This window comes from Mauremys mutica, chromosome 2 (genome assembly GCF_020497125.1).
Source record: "Mauremys mutica isolate MM-2020 ecotype Southern chromosome 2, ASM2049712v1, whole genome shotgun sequence".
Lineage (NCBI taxonomy): Eukaryota > Metazoa > Chordata > Testudines > Geoemydidae > Mauremys > Mauremys mutica.
In genome coordinates, this window is record NC_059073.1 from 25,231,003 (window position 1) to 25,255,748 (window position 24,746).

The 24,746-nt window shown below is 44.0% G+C and overlaps 1 protein-coding gene across 1 annotated transcript; it reads left to right on the top strand.

Moving 5' to 3' along the window:
- Positions 1-5,622: 5,622 nt before the first annotated feature.
- Positions 5,623-24,016, top strand: DERL1 (derlin 1). Its single transcript, XM_045006078.1, has 8 exons — positions 5,623-6,031; positions 7,453-7,564; positions 11,997-12,061; positions 13,645-13,671; positions 14,931-15,026; positions 17,506-17,558; positions 19,016-19,126; positions 21,108-24,016. Exons 1-8 carry the CDS (start codon positions 5,879-5,881, stop codon positions 21,244-21,246), a joined length of 756 nt encoding a protein of 251 aa, XP_044862013.1. The 5' UTR covers positions 5,623-5,878; the 3' UTR covers positions 21,247-24,016.
- Positions 24,017-24,746: the final 730 nt, after the last annotated feature.

Consider the following 24,746-nt stretch of genomic DNA (forward strand, 5'->3'; position numbering starts at 1 on the left):
ACTGGTGGTGATACTGGGAAACTGGAGTGTATAAGGGAATTGCTTGTGTGACTTGTGGTTAGCCAGTGGGGTAAAACCAAAGTCCTCCCTGTCTGGCTGGTTTGGTTTGCCTTAGAGGTGGAAAAAAACCAGCCTTAGGCTGTAACTGCCCTGCTTTAAGTAATTTGTCCTGCATTGGCACTCTCAGTTGGGTCCCGCCAGAACCAGCATCGTTACACTCCTGCACAGCTTACCTCTCAATTTTCGTTTTCCTGTACTGAGCATAAAAGTTGGAAATCAGCTCAGAATAGTGATGGTATACCATATGTGCGCAGTGATTAGATGGGAAAAAAAGTCAGGGTGGCTGGGACAGAGCTTAAAAAGGGAACTGTCCTGGCCAAACGGGGACGTATAGTCACCCTATCTCCAGGCAAGTGGGTCCTGAGGGAGTCTGGCCAGGATGGGGGCAGACTCTGGCCTGGCTAATTGCACCACTCCCAAGAGAACGGAGTGATTCCCTGCCCTGTCACTGGACCGACCCCGGCCGCGCTGCTGGCTCTGCCTGGCAAACACCATCACCTTCCAGCAGGGCCGGTGAGTGTGACCGGGGGCAGGATGTGAGGGAGTGTGTCTCTGGAGGTGTGTCAGGGGGCTACTGGCCATTGGGGGTCGGTGAAAGAGGTCTGTCTAGTTGTGGTGGTGGGCTGTGGGGAAGTGCACTGGGCAGTAGTGATGCGGGTTTGTGGGAGGGTGCTGGACAGGGGTGGTGGTGGTGTGCAGGCCGCTCTGCATTTGTTGTGGAGGGTCTGTGGGGGTGGCTGCTGGGCATACCAGTTCCAGGGGACACTGGACATAGGGAGTTGGAGGCTGTGTGGCACGTCATGGGCCCACCCCTGAGGGGAAAAGGCCCGCTGGCAGCACAGGGCTGGGTGGGCCAGTGTGCACCTGGCAACTGCTGGTTTGTGTACAGTGCCCTTGCACTGGGCTGGATGGAGAGGGGCCTGGAGCGAGTGAAGGACCCGCCGCTGAAGTGCCGCCAAAGACCCAAAGAGCCGCCAGGTGAGTACAAATGCCGCAGTGGGTGGCGCCTTTGCCCCAGGCCCCCTGAATCCTCTGGGCGGCACTGGTGGCAGATTTAGAGTTAGTGGGGCTCTGTGCTCAGCTTCATTTTTGGGGCCCCTCCTTGGGACTCAGCCAAGAAAAAGAACATTCTCTCTTATCTCCTCCCTCCACCCCGTTTTTCATTCTTTTTTTCTTAATCCTCCTCCTATAAATAATAACAAGTACATGAAAATAAGGTGAGGTACCTTGATTGTTTTTGTAGTGGAACTTATTTTTCCACAGACCACTTGAAAATCGTTGAGGGTCTTGGCGGACCACTTAATGATTTTTCCAAATATTGTTTGTACCGTTACCTAACTATTGTAAAGTGCTTTGGATTAGAGCGCTTTATAATTTTTTTTTAAACCCTGGGGTGCAGAGTTTGGCCAGGACTTAGGGTGTAGGAGGGGGCTCAGGGCTGGGGATGAAGGGTCTGGGAGGAAGTTAGGATGCAGGAGCAGGCTGGAGGTTGGGGTGCAGTGTGTGGCCAGGAGTTAGGATGAGGGAGGGGGCTCGGGGTTGGGGCAGAAGGTTGGGGTGTGGAGCGCTTACCTGGGGCAGCTCCTGTTTGGTGCGAGGGATGCAAGTGGGAATGTGGGGGGTTCAGGAGTCAGGGCACAGGGGGGCTGGGTATGTGTGGGGGGGTGCAGGAGTCAGGGGTGGGGGCATGGATTGGGGGCATGGGAGTGCTCCCAGCCCCCCATCCTCAGGGCCGGCCTTAAGCCGATTTGCCCGATTCCCCTGAATCGGGCCCCGCCCCTGACAGGGCCCCGCTCTGCAGCGTCTCTCCCGGAAGCAAAGCTCTGCGTCTCCCGGAAGCAGCAGCTGTTGCTAGGCAACTAGAGACGCTGGCCAGCTGAGGCAGCGGGGGCCCCTGGCTGTACTTGCAGGGGGGAGGGGGGAGAAGGCACATGTGCATTGCAGCCTTCCTTCCCCTCCCCCTCCCCCACCACTCACCTGGAGGAGACGCAGAGGGAGCTTCTGGTCTGTGGCAGACAGGAATCTCTGCAGTGCACCCTTCCAGCGGTGAGTGTCTGACCCTGCGATTCCCCAAGGGTTGTAATATTGGGCTGGTTTTGTGGTTTACGTGGTGTTGCTGTTTGAGGGTGAGTCTGTGCCTGCCTGTGTCTGTTTCAAAACTAAAGTTGGGATCATGTAACCCAGGAAAAAAGCCCCGAGCCGGTACTTAGTGCTGTGAACTCCAGGTGAGAGAGAGAGAGGGAGGTTTGGAGGAGGAAATCAAATACATCAAGAGGGGAGAATGCGAAAGGTCTGCAACAGGGCAGGCTGAGACTTATCTCCGCCCCCCTTCCCCCGCAGGAGGGGAAACTGAGGCACTGAGTGATCAGATTCCCCTCTCCAAATTATTTGCAAAGGAGGAGGACGGGGGCTCCTGTCCAAACCAGTTCCCTTCCCATCAACTCTGCTTTCCCTGCTGCAAGACCGCTGTAGGGGATGAATATTTCCATTAAACTATGGCTCCTTCGTTTGCCCTGCAACAATGAAATAGACCGGCTTGGTGTGGGGGGGGGGGGAATAGCCCCCCCTAAAGCTTTGTGGATATTAAGGTTTTTTGGGGGGGGGTGGGGGCATGATAATATTCTAGATCAATCAAATGCCCAGCTCAGCTTTCTAGCCATCCAGCAGCTTTAGGGCAGGGAAGGTAGGTGCTCTTGGTGCAGAGTGGTCGCAAAACAGGGGTGAATTTAGCGGGGGTTTGTGGGGTCTGCTTGAAATCCCACCCGATGCAGCCACACAGAATCACTGGCAGCGCTGGGAGAGGCCAGGAGTGGAAGCAGGTGCCCTGGGGGTGGGGGGACATTTGCCCTCAATCCTGGGCTCTGGGATGGACTAGGCTGGGTGGTGGGTTCAGTCTAGTCTTCCAGCCTGTTGCTCTCATTGGGGTTTGTGGTTTTCATCTGGCTCCACCAAAAAGATCAAACAAGCCCAGTAGAAAAGGGGAGTGAGAGAGGCGGGAAGGAGTTTGTAAGGGGTTTAAGTGACCCATCAGCGAAAGAGTAAAACCAGAGTTTGACTGGGTTTCCCCCCAGCCACCACTCCTGCAAACACTGGGAAAGGGGCAGCTCCATCCCCCACTGAGGCTATGGTGAGGGACAACAGGGGAGGAAGGAAGCCACATGGCAGTCCCTTCCCCCCAGCACTCCCCTCCAGCCCCCAAACTCTGTCCCAAAGCCTTTACCCACCCCTCCGCACTCCCTCCCAGAGCCTGCACCCCTCCACCCTTCCTGCACCCCACCCCGTGCCCCAGCCCGGAGCCTGCACCCAGCACCCAAACTCTGTCCCACTCAGCCCTGGGCAAAGCTCCTTGGTCTGGCTCCCAGCCCTTCTCCAAGGGTTGCAGCTGTCTGGAGGTGCCTGCCTTCCACACCTTCCTCATTCACACCTCATTCATTCATTCAATAGGGCAATTGATTACAAAGTGGAGAGAAGATCTTATTCTACTTCTAGCAAAAAGACATTTTTCTTTTACCTTAATTACACTACCTTAGGGGCCTGCTATAACATATTACTAAGGTTCAATACAAAGGGCTTGGCTACACTTACAAATTTGCAGCGCTGCAGCAGGGTGTGAAAACACACCCTCTGCAGCGCTGCAAATTGCGGCGCTACAAAGCGCCAGTGTAGTCAAAGCCCCAGCGCTGGGAGCCGCGCTCCCAGCGCTGTCCGTTATTCCCCACAGGGAAGTGGAGTACGGACAGCGCTGGGAGAGTTTTCTCCCAGTGCTGGTGCTTTGATTACACTTAGCGCTTCAAAGCGCTGCCGCGGCAGCGCTTTGAAATGCAAGTGTAGCCAAAGCCAAAGTCATGTAAAAGTTATACAAAAATGCATAATGCAGAGATTTATCTACAACTCCATTGATTGACTGCTGTGTGCAGTAATATAGTGACCCCTGGGTCTTTGAATAAGGCTATATACTGCAGGGGGAGGGGGGGGAGTGCAGCAGCGAGTCGGGGGCGAGCGGGTGGGCAAGTGGCAGGTGGGCACAGAGGTGAGCAGTGAGCCAGCAGGGGGTTTAGGGGCGGGCATGGGGGTTTCTGGCAGGGGAGGGAGAAAGTGAAAGGAGGCGAGTGGTGGGTGGGGGACTGACTAGGAGGGACGCAGCAAGTCAGTGGGGGACTAGGGGGTGAAGAGGAGTGTGATGGTGGGGCCGAGCGGGGAGTGGGTGGGTCCTATTTTACTGCTGTGATCTGGTCACCCTATCTGTGCAAGGTTTCAGAGTAGCAGCTGTGTTAGTCTGTATCTACAAAAAGAACAGGAGTACTTGTGGCACCTTAGAGACTAACAAATTTATTTCAGCATGAGCTTTCTTCGGATGCATAGAATGGAATACTTCTTTTTGCCTATGGGTGCCGTTTCTCCCCCCTCCCCCTCAAACCTTCCTCTTTGGCCCACAGCTGTTTTGATGGGGTGGCGCTGAGGAAGGAGGGTTTGTTTCTGCGAGGCGAGCGGCGCTGGTGGGGGCAGTGTTTCCACGGGGCTGGGCAGTGCTGGGGGAAGGAGGGGGCATAAAATAAACATTATTGAAGAAAATCAGTTGTACAACTATCAAAACAAATTATTTTCCTAATATGAAAGTGAAAATCTATAATTAATATTCTTTTAGAATGTGGTAACTTCTATCAATATGGGCAAGAGATCAAGAGATATTGGTAGAAAGTACCCAAGTGGGAGTAAGAAAAGAGCCATATACAATATTATGTAGTAATATATAATTTTGTTATTATGTATCTAGTCATGGAAAGTAAATAATACATGTAAGAAATGAAAGGTGGTTTTTTTTAAGTTTTTTTTTTTTTTTTAAGTCATCCCTGCCGGGGCCCCGTCAAAACTGTTCGAATTGGGCCCCGCACTTCCTAAAGCCGGCCCTGCCCATCCTGCCTCACCCCCTGCCCCAAGAGTGGGCCGAGCTGACCCCTTTGGAGCCTGGGCCCAGTGCTATTGTAAACCCGGTACTGTCTTGTTCCCACTATTGTCAATGACAAAAAAAATCTAGGTTGCACCCCATATATGGAATATCTCTCTGATCTATGCAGCCGGTGCATCCAACAAAGTGGGTGTTCACCCACGAAAGCTCATGCTCCAATATGTGTTAGTCTACAGGGTGTCACAGGACTCTTTGCTGCGCTCTCTGATCTCGTCCATATTTAGGGCGACCAGACAGCAAGTGTGAAAAATCCGTATGCGGGCGGGGGGTAATAGGAATCTATATAAGAAAAAGACCCCAAAATTGGGACTGTTCCTATAAAATCTGGACATCTGGTCCCCCATCCATATTCTTCCAGGTCTGCTTCTAGTGTGATGCAAACAAGAAAGCGTTTGCATCACTGGGGATAGCGGAACGGGGCTTGCTGAGCAATCCATCAGCAATGAGCTACTCTATACACCGCGGGGGGGGGGGGGAACGAATGACGGGGCTGGATGTCACGTGATCCTGCTGCCCGCGGCAGGAAGACGGCAAATAAGTAGCGCACATTGGGGGGAGTTGTAATGTCCCCTTAAGAGGCGGGACTTCCGGCGCTTCCGATGCAGTGACAGCTGCGACGACGAGGTGTGGGAACGGGAACCGGAAGTAGCTGTCGTTGGCCGAATTCGCACGAGCCACGTCTGGCTACGAGTCGATTCGGCGGCGCCCGCAGCACACGCCCTGCTGCCCGGCGGCTGCGGCAGCTCCAGCGGGAGGCGGAGGCCGGCCCAGGCGCGATCTGGATTCCCCGACCTCGCGGTAGCTCGGTGGCCGGTGTGTAGCGAGGTTCCGGCGGCGGCTGAGCTCGGAGAGATGTCGGACCTGGGGGACTGGTTCCGGAGCATCCCCCTGATCACCCGCTACTGGTTCGCCAGCTCCATCGCGGTGCCGCTGATCGGCAAGCTAGGCCTCGTCAGCCCCGTCTATCTCGTCCTATGGCCCGATGCCTTCGTCAACCGCTTCCAGGTAGGGCGTGGACTCCAAGTCCCAGCATGCAGCGCGCCGCCGGAGCGATAGGGTAGCTCGGCACGTTGCCGGGAATTGTAGGCGGGCCACGCTGGGGAGCGCTTTGCATGTTGGGAGGCGCAGTAGGGTGATGCTGTGCCTGCTGGGATGTGTAGTCTTTTCACGCTTGAAGGGCCCTTGTGGGCTAGGAGTGGCAGGCACGGGTTTGAATCGCAGCCCTGCTCTCTAAGTTTCCATTCTCTGGTAACAGCGGGCACTAGGTCCAGGTGCCCTGTCCTGGTACCCAGGCCATCTACTTATATACCTGCCCCAGGAAATTCCCACTACATGCATCCCACGAAGTGGGTATTCACCCATGAAAGCTCATGCTCCAAAACCTCTGTTAGTCTATAAGGTGCCACAGGACTCTTTGCTGCTTTTACTTGGGGGAGCTCATCTTTGTAGTAAAGGTGTGGGCAGGCCAAGCAGTGGGAGCTGGCACTTAGGTTGGCCAGTGGTGGGCTGCATCTCCACTTATAGGTGAGGTGGCCCAGGTCAAGGAAGCACTTGTTGGGGTCAGTGTTCTGGCTGCTTACGTCCCACACTGGATGATCTCTTGTATTAGGAAACAATTGCTTCAGTGGTCATTGTGTGTGTGTGTATATGATAGGAATTGTCCTCTCCCTTTCCCCGAAAAACCGGGGAAGGAGGAGAAAGAGCCTCCTTAAAGGATGTGGATCCTATATCATCGTGCTCATGGTGTGTCTGACAGAGAAGGGCTGAACACAGTTCCCTCTGCAGCTTGTCCTTGTTCCAAGTATCAGCCCCAAAGTGATTACTGTGAAGCAAGAGTCCTGTATCTTTATTGCTAATAGTCCCTGCTGATTTACGGAATCTGGGATCTGAACACATCATTCTGAAATGTTGCAGATTGGAGTGTCTCACATCAACTCAGAAGCGGCAAGATTATTTCTGTGCTGACTACCATTTGCCGCCTGGTTAAAGACTGTTTATGATGTCGCTAGACAGGGACTTTCATAAAGCTAAAAATAGTGTGCAATATTAGCTGAATGAAATTACACTCAGAAGGTTATTGTATGAGTTTCCTGCTCAATGTTGCCTTCCATTGGACCAAGTAGAAAGGATTCTGGCTGGATGCCTTTAAAATAGTGTTGAACAGTTGTGAGGACTTGTCTTGTTCTCTGGATCCCTTTTGGAAGCCAACTCTGCTGTATCTGGAAACTACTCATAAAACTTTAGTAGCTTAATTGATCATCGCAGGTAAGACATAAGATACAAGGGCTTTTGAAGTGATATCACTGAATAAAAAATTTGAAACATGGGAATCTTAAATTTGCTCCTTAATCTAAAAATGGAACATCATGATGATTCATTAATCTTTAATTTATATAACTGCACTCACTTTTTTTTGGTCTGGACAGATCTGGAGGCCATTAACTGCAACATTCTACTTCCCAGTGGGCCCAGGAACTGGATTTCTCTATTTAGTGAACTTATATTTTTTGTATCAGTATTCATCACGACTAGAAACAGGTATGTTAATAATTGCAGTATGGGCATGCTGTAGGATTTAACATGAGTTAGCAAAGAGATTGAACATTACATATATACAATTCCATTCAGAATAGCTTGTGGGAATGATCAGTGACTCTGACTCAGGCAAAGCTCTGAAAGAGAAAGATAGCAATGTGCATGCCTTTATGTTCACTTAATCAATAGAAAATGGAATTTTAAAAAAAATCAATTCACGACACTTCCCTCTGTTTTCTAGAAGTGGCTTTTGGGTTTCTAGTCACTTAAGACCCAGTCGTGCAGCCATTCTGTGGGACCACTCATATGACTAAGGATTGGGACTTTTAGTTGCTGGATTTGGGGCAGTAGGAGGGGACTCTACCACTCTTTTGCATGGTTACAGGGTCACTAAACATAAAGGAACCGGAAGACATAGTCCAAACCACTGAGGGAGATAGTCCATGTTGGGCAAGTCACTTAACCTCTTTGTCTGTTTCAGTTTGCCCATTTGTAAAGAGTGGTGTGTTGAGTCTTAATGCTTATAAAATAATTGGAAATGATCAGATTTTTAGAGCATCTATCAGAGCAAGGCAGTAGCATTGGTATGCAGAAGATGTGTATAGTAAACATAATCTTTGCCAAGTGGTTGTATGCAAGCATCTTAAAGGGTAAAAAAAATGCTTGGCTTGGTACCAGGCTGAACTAAATAAATCAAAGAAAGAAATGCTTATGTTTTTGTTTAAAAACAAACAAACCCCAAAAAGCAAAATATTTAAAATATCTATGCAGTTCTTGGTTGTATGTGCTCTTGTAGCTCATCCATGAACAATAAGGTCTCATTGGGAAATCTAGATATTTTATATTGCACTTATAGTAGTGAATGTCAAATGAAATTTTACATTTTTAGTAATAAGCTACATCCCACTTGTAGGAAGACAGGTTAGTACTACCATGATAAGATGCAATATGAATGTTCCACAAATGTAACTTAGCAGTGATTTTTGTAGAAGTACAAAAAAAATTGACTGGTTCAGTACACTTCTACCAACTCTTCTACCCCCTTTTAAAAAACTTGTTTGGGTGCTATTGGAACTTTCAGTGAAACATTTTCAGGTTGTTTATAATGTAAACCCGTGCTGCTATCACTCTGTGAGCACAACTCTCATTATCCTTGGGATTCAGGGAAGTAAATGGCCCTTGGGACTAGTTTATGAATTCATAGATTCCAAGACCAGAAGGGACCACTGTGCTTATCTAGTCTGACCTGCTGTGTAACACAGGCCCTAGAACTTCCCCAAAATATTTTCTAGAGCATCTCTCTTAGAAAAACAGCCGACCTTGATTTCAGAATTATCAGTGATGGAGAATTCAGCAAAACACTTGGTAAATTGTTCCAATGGTTAATTACTCTCACCGTTAAAAAATTACGCCTTATTTCCAGTCCAACTCTGGCTAGTTTCAACTTCCAGTCATTGGATTGTGTTACACTTTCCTTTCTTGACTGAAGAGCCTATTATTAAATATTTGTTCCCCATGTAGGTACTTGTAGACTAAGCAAGTCACCCTTAGCCGTCTCTTTGTTAAGAATTTATAGCCTACATCTGAAGGGCTGTGCATGGCTTTGGGCATTCACTCATGTGAAAGATGCCTTTCAAAGTTCATGCTAAATGGTTTTTTAAAAAAACTGCAAAACTCTAGAAGAGGCAGGAAAGTACATTGTATCCCTGTGTTACTGGTTAACAACAATTACCTCCCTAAATTCCTGTAGAAACCAAGATTCTGATGTGATGACAAAAGTCACTCTGACTACCAAGAATGAAAAAGGAACTAAAATAAGGGGCTATAATGAGATGGTTCTTTCAGACCTTAGTGGTACATATGTCACTTTGGTACAGAAATCAGGAGCTAATTTTTCTCAGGCATTTAAAGCAACCATGTATAAATGAGGTGGTGGGTTCTTTTTTTGTGTGTTTTATTCTTACAAGTAAACCCCAAGATTACTACAAGTAAAAAAAAAAAAAAAGTTAGAGGAAAAAGTATCATTCTGGGTGTTCTTTTGTTTTTGTTTCCAGTCTGTTCATTTTGTCATGATCAGTTTCCCTGGCATCGTCAGTCACTGTCCCCTTTTGTTTGAATGGATCTCTCCTACAACAACAATAGGGAGAAAAACGTACATAATAAAATAAGAATATGATATAAGAAAAAAGGCTCAGAGAAAGGGCATGAAACTTTTAACTAACTTTTAAAAGATGATTAGCTTTAAAGTTGATGGTGTCCCATTTTAAGTAGGTTGAACTGCCTCAGATGTTAATAGCTACTCTAACAACCACTATATACTTTTCTTATTTTGGAAACTTAACGTAGTTATAGGAAATTTCTAGGTACTATTGGAATTCAAATGTTTATAAACAGAACTCTATCTTTTGTACTTCACTTTTCATGGGCTGTACATGTATACTGAAGTTTAACAAATCAAGTGTTCTATTTTTTTGTTTTGTTTTTTAGACTCGTGGTGTTCTGTGTGTGTGACTCAGTGAGATCCTCACCTATGTTTTGATCCTCTCCTGGGATCTGATAATGTAGATCTACATGTATGTGAAGTTTCAAAAAAGTCAATGGGACTTTTACAAATGCCAGGGTCCATGGTAGCATATCCCAGTGCAGGATTGGTGCCTAAAAGAGGCCCATCTTTATAAGTAAAAAAACTAGCCAGCCAGTCTTGCTTTTTGACTGCCAGATCTGCAAACTCAGATCTAAAGGTCAGGATGGTTTCTCTTTTGTTCATCATCACTAATAACAAACGGTCTGCTAGTCAAATTATACTGTGTGACACGTGTGGAGCCTCACTCTCCTCAAAAGCTTTGGACATGTTAGAAACTGGAACTTGATCAACAACTCAAATTCACAAAAAGAAATAGACTCCAGCTCACTCTCATTCACCTGTGTTGGCTTTGCAGGGCTAACAGCAGTCTTAAAAATACCAAACACCTCACCTTCTCACTTTAGTGACTAAAATGATTAAATAGACAAGGGAGGAGATTGCTGAAGAAGTTGTTACCAGTTTTTATAGTCTGAGTAGAACCATAACTTAATGTTTGTACATAGGCTGCTGTTCATGTGCACTTCCTAATTAACCTCTCCCTGCCAGGAATTGATTTGTTATGAAAAACTGGGTAAACACCTGTTAAGATTTGTAGAGTCAAAATTCCACTTAGTGGTTAAGTACAAATCACACTGAAGGGTATTGGCTTTTTTAGAAATTGTCTAGTTGTGCACATCATTTATGCAATATACTGAGGCCTGGGCTACGCTAGCAGGGGGTGGGGGGGTTCAAACTAAGATATAACAACATCAGCTATGCTATTTGTGTAGCTGAAGTCAAAGTATCTTAGTTTGACTTACCTGGCCGTCCTCACGGCGGTGAGTCGTCGACGGGGGAGCCGCAGCAGTCTCCGCTTACTCCTCCTGCCGAGGTGGAGTACAGGCGTCGATTCGGGGATTGATTTATCGCATCTAGATGACATGCGATAAATCGATCCCTGATACATCGAACACTACCTGCCGATCCGGCAGGTAGTATAGACGTATCCTGAGTGTCTTAAGTCTTTCAACCTGTAGATTTGCTTGAGTTTATATTATAGGACACTGTTTTATGGTTTCTTTAAGGCTTTTTGGTGGTGTTCGTTGTTTTTAAGTAAATTAAGCCACAAAAGCCCTATGGTTTAGATAACTGCCAGGCTCTAATTTTTAAGCTTCTTGAAAGCAAGAAAGCCAAAGGAAGATAGGGCAGAAAACTTGCGTGTTCACTTGCCATGTTATGTCCTTTGATACATACTGTGTGCTATCATATTCATATATGCCCCAATATCTAATCCTATCTCTGTTTGTGTCCCTTCCTACCAATGCTCCCAGAAAGAAGCTTGTATGTCGGGGAATGGAGCAGGGAAGCTCATTTGCAGTGAAAAATAACTGGCTTTTTTGCAGTCTGTGGTGTCAAAAAACCAAACAAACCCTGACACAATTCTGTAACTGATGCAGTCTCCCCTCATCCACTGTGCCTGTTCTTTGAAGCATCAAGGCAAGATAGCACCATCCAGCTGTACCAGCTCAGTCAGCTTTCAATTTAGGGAGGGAGGAGGAAGGCTTTACTTTTTTAGAAAGGCAGCGTGTAAACTTACAATTTGTGTACAAACAAGTCAAAAAGGAATAACGATGGATTTTTAAAAATAATTTGGAGTATTTGGGGATTTGCTCACAAAATCAGGTACTTTTAAATGATCACATGTTGAAAATGCCACTTTCTCAAATGTTGCAATTCTAGTACACTCAAACACAAGAGGATTGCATTTGGCACCATGTGTTTCCACTGATCAAGAACTGAGGTAGTTCTTGGGGATATAGTGTGATCTGAAATCTTGACAACTGTTTTGCTAACTGCTTTATTTGTTTATAGGTGCTTTTGATGGAAGGCCAGCGGATTATATGTTCATGCTTCTGTTTAACTGGATTTGCATTGTTGTATCCTTCTATTCATCAAGTTCTTGGCACATTTTGCTTCTTGTGTTTATGCCTAATATAAGGCAGTTTCATAAATGAGTTTTTATTAGCTAAAAGCACTTAAATATAATAGTTTTCCGTGGACATTAAAAGATGGCTCCTACCCTTCAGGGCAAACCAATGGGATTATTTTTGAGGGAAAACACGATAATTGTGCTAGGTCAAAGTTCCGGTTTGTCTGACAGCTTTGGAGACTGTGTTTTTGTTTACACACATGAACATCAGAGCAGTACAGACTTTCCCAGAGTTCACTGATAGTGTGCCTCTCTGCTGCTTTAGAAGTTGCACTGGTATATTTTAATGGCCTTCCTGGCACTACTTCTTCACTCTACCCCATGTTGTTTTCCTAAAATTGGATTAATCTCCTTTCCTGTTAGTCTCTTTTCCTGCAATTCTTTATTCCTGTATGGTCACTTATGACAACACTGTACCCAGAGAAGGAACAGAAGATGTGACTTTATCACAAACTCTGGTTATGGTCAGGAGACTTACTATGTAGAAATGCCACCTTCTTAATCAATGGACGTGCTCCCTGTTTTTCTTTTATCTGCTGACTTCAGTGTATAGAGAGAATCTTTACTGCTGTTAGCCCCGCAGAGCCAACAGAGCAACTGGAAGATGAGCTGGATTCTGCAACACTACCAACAAAACTGTTAGCTGAATTCTGACTGTAGAACAGGGGTGGGCAAACTTTTTGGCCCGAAGGCTACACTGGGGTTGCGAAACTGTATGGAGGGCCAGGTAGGGAAAGCTCTGCCTCCCCAAACAGCCTGGCCCCCGCCACCTATCTGACCCCTCCCACTTCCCACCCCCTGACTGCCCCCCTCAGAACCTCCAACTCATCCAACCCCCCCCCCGCTCATGTCCCCTAACCACCCCCTCCTGGGACTCCACACTTTATACAACCCCCTCTGCTCCCAGTCCCCTGACTGCTCTGGCCCCTATCCACACCCCTGCCCCCTGACAGCCCCTCTCCCCGGGACTCCCATGCTTATCCAACCCCACCCTCATCCTATGACTGCCCCCCAGAATCTCCGCCCCATCCAATCGCTCCCTGTCCCCGACGGCCCTCCGGGACTCCTCTGCCGCAGCAGAGCAGTATGTCTGGCTGCCACACCGCCCAGCCAGAGCTAGACACACTGCATTTTTTCTTGATAACTTTAAACAAACTGAAGGACAAGTGTATGATGAAGTTCTGGTCCTTTTAAACATGCTTTTTGAAAAGAACAGCTAGCTCCAGCTTGCTTAATCTTGGCACAAAGCAAAGGATTGAATGGGCATGAAAAGTGAGCGTGGTCTCTCAGGTCTAGGTGGGGTCACTTCATGTCATAATTGAGTCCCATTGGCAGGGCAACGTGAGAAAACTTGGAATGAATCTGTTCTGTGGATGCTTAGAGGAGTTCATTTGCCAGGGCTGTCGATCTGTCACCTTTCAGGAGCACTAAGTTTACTTTTAAAAGTAAAATTAAAAGCTAAATCAGTTTAAAAATCACCCTGGTCTATCACTTATTTTTATTGTATTTTCCTTAATAGTCCAATGAAAGATAACCGGCTTGGTGATGGACATGCAGGTAAGCATGATACAATTTTCCAAGGAAACTTGATAATATTACATTTATTTCTAGGCAGAGTATTTTTTTTAATGTCACTAAAGTGTATCTAGCTATCATAGGTTACACATCAGTATTTTGGAAAATTACTGACTTCTCTTGCTGGGGCTGTCTTAGAAGAGCAATAAACGCTGTTAATCTTTTTGCTGTAAACTAGAGATAATTAACGTGTGGCACAGCAGGCATGGGTGCATTGTGGAACTCAGTTGCACAACTAAGGAATGAAGGGGTGAAATTCTGGCTCTATTGAAGTCAATGGGAGTTTTGCCATTGACCTCAAAAGAGCCAGGATTTCATCCATGGACTTTATTTTCCCTGCTGATGGATTAACATTACGGCCATTTACTTTTTTTACCCTTTGAGCTAAAAAACAGTTCTTGGGTTAGAGTTCACTCGTGAGACTCCTCAGAAGGAATCCCATTTTAGGTGAATTCACATTACAAATGCTCTGATCATCTAAAAAGCAAAATTTAAGAGTGTATGAAATGGTGCATGTTTCTATGACAAAGACCACCCAGGGTTCATTTCAGAAATGTAAAGTGGGAGAATATCGCAGAAATGATTAAAATAGCTCTTAATAAGAGAGTCTTGGATCAGGTCAGTTGGCTTAAAGTGACTTTTTGGGTGGTGGGGACTTCTTATCTTTTGAGTCACAGATGTGTTGTTTCTGAGGTACATTTGTTTTTAGTCTTGTGTGTTTCTGCTGATCTCTCTTATATTCTGTACTCTCCTTCCCCACTTCCTCTCCTGCTATGGCATTTCTAGTGGCTTGCATAAAACTTTGCTGATAATCCCTGAGACAAATCACCATACTATCCCCGGAGATAAATCATGATTGTGCATCGAAAGTCTGAAACTAATCCTGAAACAAATGTACATCAGATTTTTAAAGTCTTCTAAGAAATGGGAAGTCTGTAATATTTCTGGCAGACACATAAGTTGAGGTACATTACCAGTGGGGTTACAGCCCCAGCAAGCTAGTGAGACCAGTTTTCTACTGTAAAACAGAATGACTCATTGGTTCACTTGCTCACCACTACCCTTGTGAACTCGTTAGGTCATGGGCCTTTACATGCAGAAAAGGCCTGCAGTGTTGTTGTTAGAGGATCTGCGCTGATGTATCATGCTAACAAAGCATTTCTAAAGCTAGCCCTCTGTTTGTGTTCCTCAGAGGTTTTAGGTGGATGGAATAATTTTTGCTTTGTTTCTTTGTGTTGCAGTTGCTGATGATTCCCCTGATCATGTCAGTGCTTTATGTCTGGGCCCAGCTGAACAGAGACATGATTGTATCATTTTGGTTTGGGACCAGATTTAAGGTACAGCAAACAGGTTGTTGGCACAGTTCTCTTCGGGGATTCCCCTCAAAGTCTAAAAGAGTTTCATGCTACCGTTGGCAGGGGCTGGAGGAAGTTCCTTCTGGAGTCAGTCACTTCTGGGTCAGCCACAAGCTGTCAACAAACAGTAGATCCTCTCTCCAGAGAGAGGTTTTGCTGCCTTCCCAGAGCTCCTGACCCTCTTCTGGTGGGAGAGTTCAGTCCCCACTGTGTCTCATATGGTGTTAGCAGTTTTATACTGCAACAGCTATAAGTGCCCCCAAAATAGAAATCAACTTGTCAGTTTTTCAGACACCAAAATAAAAATACTTTCTGGCCAGCAATAGCTTGAATAAAAGCCACCTTTCTGCAATAAACAATTTCCTTCATCAGTCAGAGTGTTCACTACTGCTCAGTAAAATGTTCATATTTTGAATAATTTCCTCTTCTGCAACCCAGATTCTTTTTGTTTGAGCCTGCAGTGACGTTCCATCTTAGCTTTTTTTCTGGTGGTTTTCTGTTACTCTGGGAACAACTGGGATACCACAGGTTTTATATTATTAGGACTTCCCTTCAGACTTAAGCCTGCAGTGGCGTATACCTCTGAGTATGAAGGAGACATTTGTTTAAACACTGATAGCTTTTATTAGGGCTGTTGATTTAATCGCAGTTAACTCACCTGATAATTGTAATTCATTTTTTTGAGTTAAATTGTAGTTTTAATCACACTGTTAAACAACAGAATACCAATGGAAATTTATTAAATATTTTGGATGTTTTTCTATATTTTCAAATAATTTATTTCTATTACCACACAGAATACAAAGTGTTCAGTGCTCATTTTATATTTTTATTGCAAATATTTGCACTGTAAAAATGATAAACAAATGAAACAGTATTTTTCAGTGCACCTCATACCGTACAGTGTACCGTAGTGCAATCTCTTTATCGTGAAAGTGCAACTTACAAATGTAGGTGGTGGGGGTGGTTGTTGTTGTTACATAACTGCCCTCAAAAACAAAACAATGCAAAACTTTAGAGTCTACAAGTCCATTCAGACCTACTTCTCGTTTAGCCAATCGCTAAGACAAACAAGTGTGTTTACATTTACAGGAGATAATGCTGCCCTTTTCTTATCTACAATGTCCCCAGAAAGTGAGAACAGGCGATCACATGGGACTTTCACAGCCGGCATTGCAAGGTATCTACGTGCCAGAAACACTAAACATTCGTATGCCCCTTCATGCTTCAGCCCCTTCATTCCAGAGGACATGCTTCCATGCTGATGATGCTCATGTTAATTAAATTTGTGATTGAGCTCCTTGGGTGGAGAATTGTATGTCCCCTGTTCTGTTTTACCCACATTCTGCCATATATTTCATGTTATAGCAGTCTTGGATGATGACTCAGCACATCTTCATTTTAAGAACGCTTTCGCTACAGATTTGACAAAACTCAAAGAAAGTACCAATGTGAGATTTCTAAAGATAGCTGCAGCACTCAACCCAAGGTTTAAGAATCTGAAGTCCCTTCCAAAATCTGAGAGGGATGAGGTGTGGAGCATGCTTACAGAAGTCTTAAAAGAGCAACACTCCAATGCGGAAACTACAGAACTTGACCACCAAAAAAGAAAACCAACCTTCTGCTCATGGCATTTGAGTCAGATAATGAAAATGAACATGCGTCGGTCTGCTCTGCTTTGGATAGCTATTGAGCAGAACCCGTCATCAGTATAGACGCATATCCTCTGGAATGGTGGTTGAAGCATGAAGGGTCATATGAATCTTTAGCACATCTGACATGCAAATATCTTGCAACGCCGGCTACAACAGTGCCATGCGAACAACTGTTCTCACTTTCAGGTAACATTGTGAACAAGAAGCAAGCAGCATTATCTCCTGCAAATGTAAACAAACGTGTTTGTCTGAGTGATTGGCTGAACAAAAAATAGGACTCAGCGGACTTGTAGGCTCTAAAATTTTACCTTGTTTTGTTTTTGTATGCAGGTATTTTTTTGTACATAATTCTACATTTGTAAGCTAAACTTTCGTAATAAAGATTGCACTATAGTACTTGTATTAGATGAATTGAAAAATACGATTTCTTTTTTTACGGTGCAAATATTTGTAAAAAAATAAAGTGAGCACTGTACACTTTGTTATAATTTTCAGATATATTGATTTCAATGTGGAAAACAGCCAAAATATTTAAATAAATGGTATTCTATTATTGTTTAACAGTACGATTAATTGCACGAATAACTTTAATCATTTGACAGCCCTAGTTTTTATATAAATGTAAAACATTATAAAATGCTTAGACTTAAGTTAACAACCAACACATTTTAAATTACCAGAATTTGTCTAGTAACTATGTTTAAAAGATGCCGTGATTACACTGATGGAAGATGGAAAGGAATTTGTGCAGCCTTGTACTCTCCTTCAGTGTTCCTGACTTCTCTGTTTTGTTTGTTTTTTGCTAGGCTTGTTATCTACCGTGGGTTATTCTGGGATTCAACTACATCATTGGAGGATCGTAAGTATTCATTGTGCTTGTTTACATGAGCTATAAATGTTTTCTTTGATCATGTAGAGTTGTATATTATGCCCACTAAGAGGATGTTTGGAAGCAATAACTTCAAAATAAGGAGGCTTCAAGCCAACTGATACAAAAATACAATAATCATATTGATAGTCTAATAGGAGGACTTTAAACTAAACCATAAAATAAATGTGACACTCAAATCTTGCTGAAAACATGGGAAAATAGGAATGCGGTCTCTTGTTAACCTAATCCTTCAGTGTACAGATATTCTTGAAAAGGAAAACTTCAACCATCAGGATTTGCAGCTATTGCTCTTCCTAAAAACCCAGGCTTACGTAATTCCTCTGATGGAGTAGTTACGTCCTACTCCCTTCCTCCTGTTAACTCTTCTCCTGCTGCCTTTTCCCTTAAGCCTGTCCTCCCCGCCCAGTGCATTTAATGATGAAGGGAAAAATAGAGAAACAGCAACAACCCTTCTCTCTCTACCCCTTCTCCCCCACCCCAAACTAACGTGACACTTTCTTACCATCCCTTTGAGTATGCTGCAGTCTGCTTCTATTTTGTTGTTCTTTTGTCTGTTTAGACCAGTGTTTCTCAAATTTTTGTACTGGTGACCCCTTTCACACAGCAAGCCTCTGAGTGAAACGCCCCCTTATAAATTAAAAACACTTTTAATATATTTAACACCACTATAAATGCTGGAGGCAAAGCGGGGTTTGGGGTGGAGGCCAACCACTTGTGACCCACCATGTAATAACCTCGTGACCTCCTGAGGGATCCCAACCTCTAGTTTGAGAACCCCTGGTTTAGACTGTAAGCTCTTTGGGGCAGGGATTATCTATGTTCTTGCAATCTCTTGTACAATCTTTTAGTAGCCCTGTAATACAAATAATAATGTTATGTGGTCTGCTAATTAGAGAAGTGGATGGGGAGTCAGGATTTTCTGTGGTAAGATTCTGGTTCTACCTCATGTTTGACTCATTCGTCACTTCAGGAAACTGCTGCTTGCTAGATACTTGCTGTTTCTACACATGGAATAAAATAGTCCAAGGCCAGCTGCTGAACTGGGGCCTAAGACAAGTTTCATACAGCAGAGGGCAGGCTGTCCAGTGGAAATAGCAATAATTTTTCAGGAGATGTGGACCACTGTTCTAGCTATAAAGTCTGTTTGCCAGTGTGAGTGTTAACGGGATTGTATCGTTCACGACTGGCTGGAGAAGGCCTGGAAGGAGGGTTTTGGAATGGCTTGCTGAAGTGTTGATGCTGATAGTGCAGTTGACCAAAGAGGTAGCCCGCAATAAGCTGGAAAATGTGTTATTGGGGTGGGGAGTAAGGGGAAGATGAGGCTTTAATGCCTGTGACAACTTTAGTGGGTACACAAAAAGTAGCTGAAAGGTTTCATGAAATCAACAAGTTCTGAAATTGAAATCTATCTCCTTGCTTTGCAGCATCATCAATGAGCTGATAGGAAATCTGGTTGGACACCTATACTTCTTCTTAATGTTTAAATATCCAATGGACTTGGGAGGAAGGAATTTCCTAACCACACCCCAGTTTCTGTAAGTTTTTTGTTTTTAAACAAGTAATTTCTTTGGCATAATCTTCTAGGGATACTGCAGTTAATAAAGTAAAAGGACTCTCATATCCCCTTTTTAAATATATTTTCTGGGATTGGGGGCATAAGATTGCTTCCCTAGGCTAATCAGCCAATGACTGGGACAACTGCCATACCTTCTCACATAGAAATTAACATATCAGATCAGACTGATCTATCTCTGATTATGGATGGCATCAGATGCGTCAGAGGAAGGTGCAAGAAACCTGGTAGTACATAATTGTGGACTAAAAAGCCCATATGGGAAATGTCTTCCTAACACTGTCAGTCAGTGATTGGCTTATGTTCTTTTCTAGGCCAAGGAAATGTGGTGAGTGTAGTGATGGCAATAAAGAGACATCCCTGGAAGTAGTACAAAGGCAGTATTGATCTATCTTGATTATAGAATTGTCTTTATTTTAATTTCTAATTGGGTTTTTCGCTCTCCTGTTAATTACGTTTTATCCATTTTCCTTCACCATTCCTCTAGCTAAAAGGCAAGTAAACCTACAGTAGCTATATTACAGAGCCCAGTTCTAGATCACATTTGGTATTGTTGGGTATAAACTGCAAATTGGTATTACTAATCTGCATTTTGTATGTCAGGCATATGAGTAAAATAACTGTAGTTCTGGGATTCAACAATCTGTTAATGGATCTAACTTTGAAAATGCTAGTCAGATAAAAGTCCAGGATCACTGCTCCAGAATCCCTTGTCTTAATGCCTCAGTCTCTGGGCGGTGCATGCTTTTCTCCTGCCATGCTCTTGCTGATGACTTTAACTTGACCCCTCTTTAAAACCTGAGTTGTCAATTATTAAATGAGGTACAGGATTGAATTACATTCACGTAACACTGTACAGCTTCCAACAGCATGGTGGGAGGCTCAGCCTTAAACTTCAACTGTCTCTGCTGTTTCAGACCCTCCTGCTAAGTCTAATTTTTCCATAAAGATTAGAAGACAAAATGTTGCTTAAAATGTCTTTCCAAGTAATAACTGTCCTGAAACTACCATCAGTGTTGTTTGATTTCTATATAATTCCCTGTCTTTTGGTTCCAGTTATATGCATTTAATTTTTCTCAATAAATTAAGAACAATAAGAACAGTCGTACTGGGTCAGACCAGTAGGAACAGTACAGTATTCTGACATGAACCAAAGCACAGCAGACTACTTCCAAAGAGGCACCAATTCTGTTTTTGTATCGTGTACACTGTAGAAACGTTCTGCAAATAGGACATGGTGATAATAAGAGACTTCTGGCATCGAAGTTCTTCAACGTCATGATGTTCTGTTTGCAAAAATAGTATTGTAGAATTGGGACTTGTCAGTTTTCTGTGGCTCAGATTTCAATGGCCAGATTCAGCCATTTACTCCAGAGCTGAACTTGACTCTAGACCTGTAGGACATTTGAATTTATTCAAGAGTTCTGTGCCAGAGAAGAAGAATGGTTTGGTGGTTCGGGTGCCAGCTTGAGATTTGGAAGACCTGGGTTTGATTCCCTGATCTGCCTTGGGCAAATCACTTACTCTCTGCCTTAATTCCCCACCGATAAAATAGGAATCCCTACCTCACAAGGATGTTGAGGAAAAATCCCCTGAAAGATTGGGAGGTGTTCAGATACTGTGGTAAAGGGGGCCATATAGGTATCTAAAAGAATTTTCTCTACACCTCTTGTCTCTCAGTCACAGCATAAGGCCATATAAGCTTGTGAGGTTTTTTAGGTGGACTATAAATACCTATTTCATAGGGTGTTGAGACTTAATATTTGTAAAGCAAATTATTTGCTGGTTCCCTGTATAAATCTAAAGCCATAGTTTTATAATTTTTAGCAACTAAAATGAGCTTTGACTCAAGCCCATGATGCTTTAAAGAACAACCGTACTATATTCAGCTCTTGGTCTTTTTCTCCCCTCTTCTGCTCCCCCCACCCCTATGTGTGTTCCAGATACCGCTGGCTGCCAAACAGGAGAGGAGGGGTATCAGGATTTGGTGTTCCACCCGCTAGTGTGCGAAGGGCTGCAGAAGATCAACAGGGTGGTGGAAGACACAACTGGGGCCAAGGCTTTCGGTTAGGTGACCAGTGAAAAACTGCTGCTTTGTACAAACAGTTGCTGCGCATAGGAATAATCCTTCCTGGTGCAGAGCGTGCTTAAGAACTGAGTTCTCTAGTGCTTTCGGAGTTGACCCATAAAGAATTTTTCTGGCGCAAGACAAAATTAAGAACTCTGGGGGAGGGGGGCGGAAAATGTAGATTTTACCCCAGGTTAGAAAGTAGTGCTCAGTTCAGTACTGCCATTAAAAAAGCCACCTTAGTATTGTCCATCTGTCACAGTGTTATCCATTCCACCTCTCTCCTCTCTGATGGAAGATGCTGATGGGTTTTGTCTGTGTTTCTCTTCCTCTGATACGTGAAGAGTTAAGAATCCAGTCTTTGGCCAAAGGATGGCTCAAAGTAATGTCTTCATCTGTACATCTAAAAGACTGATTCATCAATATTTATGCTTGGATTCTAGTCTTCAATAACTTTACTTCTTAGGTGGCAGTAACTGCTCTGCATTGATAAAGCAAGACTAAAGGTTTTAGAAGCTTCCTTTCATTTATCAAACTGTATTTCAGGAAAGCAGTTTTTTCTCTTGCCATGCAACATTGATGAAGAGATGCTACCCTAAGCACTGCAGCAAGAGAGGGGAAAAGATAAGGACAACAGATGGCTTTCTTTTCAATTTCTTACGGCCATTGCCAATATTCATGGATATGTAAATCTCTCTGAACCCTCGGTGTAGTGTACACGGTTTGGTGTGTTTAAACCAAGGTCACGGCTCTCGCTTATTATCCTGAAATCTGAAAAAGGTTGGCTTCTGGGTTCATATTTTAGTTGCAAAATTAAATAGAACAAATCTTACTTTACAAGTAGAAAATGTCACACTTTTTGGGTGTTCATGTGAAGGGTACTGACTGCGGAGTTATGTTTGTATTAATAAAATGAGACTACTGCATTCTCTTTGAAAGCTTTAAGAAATTAAATAATCAGAACTGGAAATAAACTTAGTCCAGGTTACAAGATGCAATAGAATTGATTGCTTTTCTGAGGCCTTTCTCATTCTCAAACAAGAAGCTATATAAAGCTGTTAATCAGTTCCTCTTTTTGCAATTACTCAATTTTTCTCTTATTGTGGGGTGGGGGTGGGGCGATGATTGAGACACATCTACAGTCTTCTCCTAATATAATCATGAGGCAGTGGGTTCTAGTGAGTTAAGTACACGGCTAGGAGCCGGGAAGTTCTAATCCTGGCTCTTTCCACTGATTCACCATGTGGCCTTGAACAAGTTACTTAGCCTCCACATCTCCATTTTCCCCATCTGTAAAATGGGACTGGTTCTTATCACACAGGCTCAGTTAGTTTTATATAGTGCTGTGAAAATGGGAAGTGCAATGAAAGTGCTCAATATTATTGTGATTACTGCTGTTTTTCTTCTGGCGGTAAACTTGTAGGTTTCTAAATACTTGCCACTCACCCTGAGCCTGGGAGAAAATAAGCAAATTAGATTTGATCTTTTTATCTGTGACTGGCTTCAAAAGGATGCATTGTCTTTTAACACACCATAGTTGTGGTGGTCTTCTGGCTCATGGATGAATGCAGGGAACTAGTGATCATGTTATGTGCATGTATATACGAGGTTCAGAACTCACTTAGCCCTTCTAGTTTCAGTAATCAAGTTTTAAAGATGCTCTTGCCTTGTCTTATTTATATTTTAATGATGGTAAATGGAAAGACTCCACTGATGTATTTGCTACTGTACCTATTACCATTAGTAATGCTGACTTGTGACAGTCCAGGAGCCATCATGCGTACAGTAGTCATGCTGCAGCTGGTCTCCAGTTAGTCATGTGTATGTCACTGTCTCATTTTAGAAGCAGAATCGAAGTGATAAGCACAGTGACAGTTTAAGTGATTGTCACATAGGTTATGATTTACATGTATTCTGGTTAAAATTAATCTCTGTGCTGAGGGATAGCACAAGGGCTTAAGTGTTGGGGTTGTCCCTCTGCACAGAGGTGAATTTCACTTTCGAGTGCACACTGCATGAACAATGCCTTCTATGACTCTACAAGTCAAATGTGTTTGCAAGGAAAAGAGAAGCTTTTGACATGAGATTCTTGATTTAAACACTTTCCAAAGACCAAGATGACTGGTCTTGCCAATTTGGAACCCTGAACTAATCTTAAATTCACTTTGAATATGCTGCATTTCCCATTTGATGACCTACAGCTGTACCTGTGTGTACTTGAATCTGCACTGACAATGGCAGATTCTCTTGTTATAAGGAGGCACTCATTCTTTTGTACAGAGAATTTCCCTTTTTGTAACTAATTTTTTTGTTGGCAAAGTTTAAATTAAAGTTTTAATCTCTGAAGTTGTCTGTTTTTGCTGAATCTCTCTTAAACTTTCCACAGGATTTTGATTGATCTCTCAAGAGCCTCTAACAACCACCCTGTTTCATGCCATCTCTCCTCCTTAATCAAAATCTTCATGAGAATGAGCCACTTTCTGGATCTCGTCCTCGTCACTGAAACGACTCTTACCAAAGTCACCAGCAGCCTAGTGTCCTCTTCTTTGTCTTCATTCTGCCTGTCTGTTAGAGTTTTCTATAGTACCTGTCCCCACTATCTTTGACAGTCTGCTGCATCCCTCTCTCCTCCTTGTGCTTGTCATTTTGTGGTTCTCTTTTTACCCTTCTCAGTCCTTCCTTCTCCTGAAATTTCCCCAAGAACATACCCTGGAAGCCCCTCTTATCATTCAAGCCTTCTCCTTGGGTGACTTTAGTGAAGCCTGTAGATTTAGCTCTGACCCGTATATTGATAACTCCCAAGCCTACTTCATGTCCTTGCATCATCTCTCCAGGTAAGTGTCTGTCTCTTCTACATCCTTTTTTGGGTGTCCAAATTCATTGTTTAAAACTGTTCCCCAACTGCCACCCTCTCGCCGATGAGTGACTAGTCTGTCAGACTCCTCTTGTTCCTTATTTATTGAGTTAGAACCAAGGCCTCAGTTGAGATCAGAGCCATGTTGTGCAAAGTGCTGTGCAAACACATTGTGCGCTCTTTGGGCTGGAGACAGTCTCCTACTATAAAACAGGCAAGCGAGGAAACAGATGCACAGGTCAGGGGAAGAGCCATTCCTGTGCCTTATTTGGTGGGCACCACTGCCTTTTTTTCCCCCTTAACATCCAAGCTGTCATTTATTCCAGATTTATTTTGCTCTATATCTTTTTTTACTACCTGTCCTTTGCCCTCATGTCCTATTGCTAAATAAGATGGTTTTGATCTATTAGAAATGATTGGGAAAACCTTGACAAACAGGATGGAAGTTTTGGGAAAAACTTAATCCCATTTTTTGAGCAGGTCCAATTACACCCTTCTCTGTGGCCCTCATGTTCTTTCTCCTCCCGGCCCTCTGTTCATAATGCTGCTAGTTAAACTATATTAATCTTCCGCTACTCTGTCACTTTCTTCTTTTTAGTCAAGCTCCTCATCCTCCAGGACTCTTCAGTAATAATCCTTGCCTATGTCTCTGCTCGCAGT

What these genes read in the sequence shown, in the direction of transcription:
- DERL1 (XM_045006078.1), top strand. Translation starts at nt 5,879, where the DNA reads ATGTCGGACCTGGGGGACTGGTTCCGGAGCATCCCCCTGATCACCCGC. An exon ending in TTAACTGGATTTGCATTGTT is followed by an intron (nt 12,062 to 13,644) that starts GTATCCTTCTAT and finishes GTCCAATGAAAG; the next exon opens with ATAACCGGCTTGGTGATGGA. An exon ending in AACTACATCATTGGAGGATC is followed by an intron (nt 17,559 to 19,015) that starts GTAAGTATTCAT and finishes CTTGCTTTGCAG; the next exon opens with CATCATCAATGAGCTGATAG.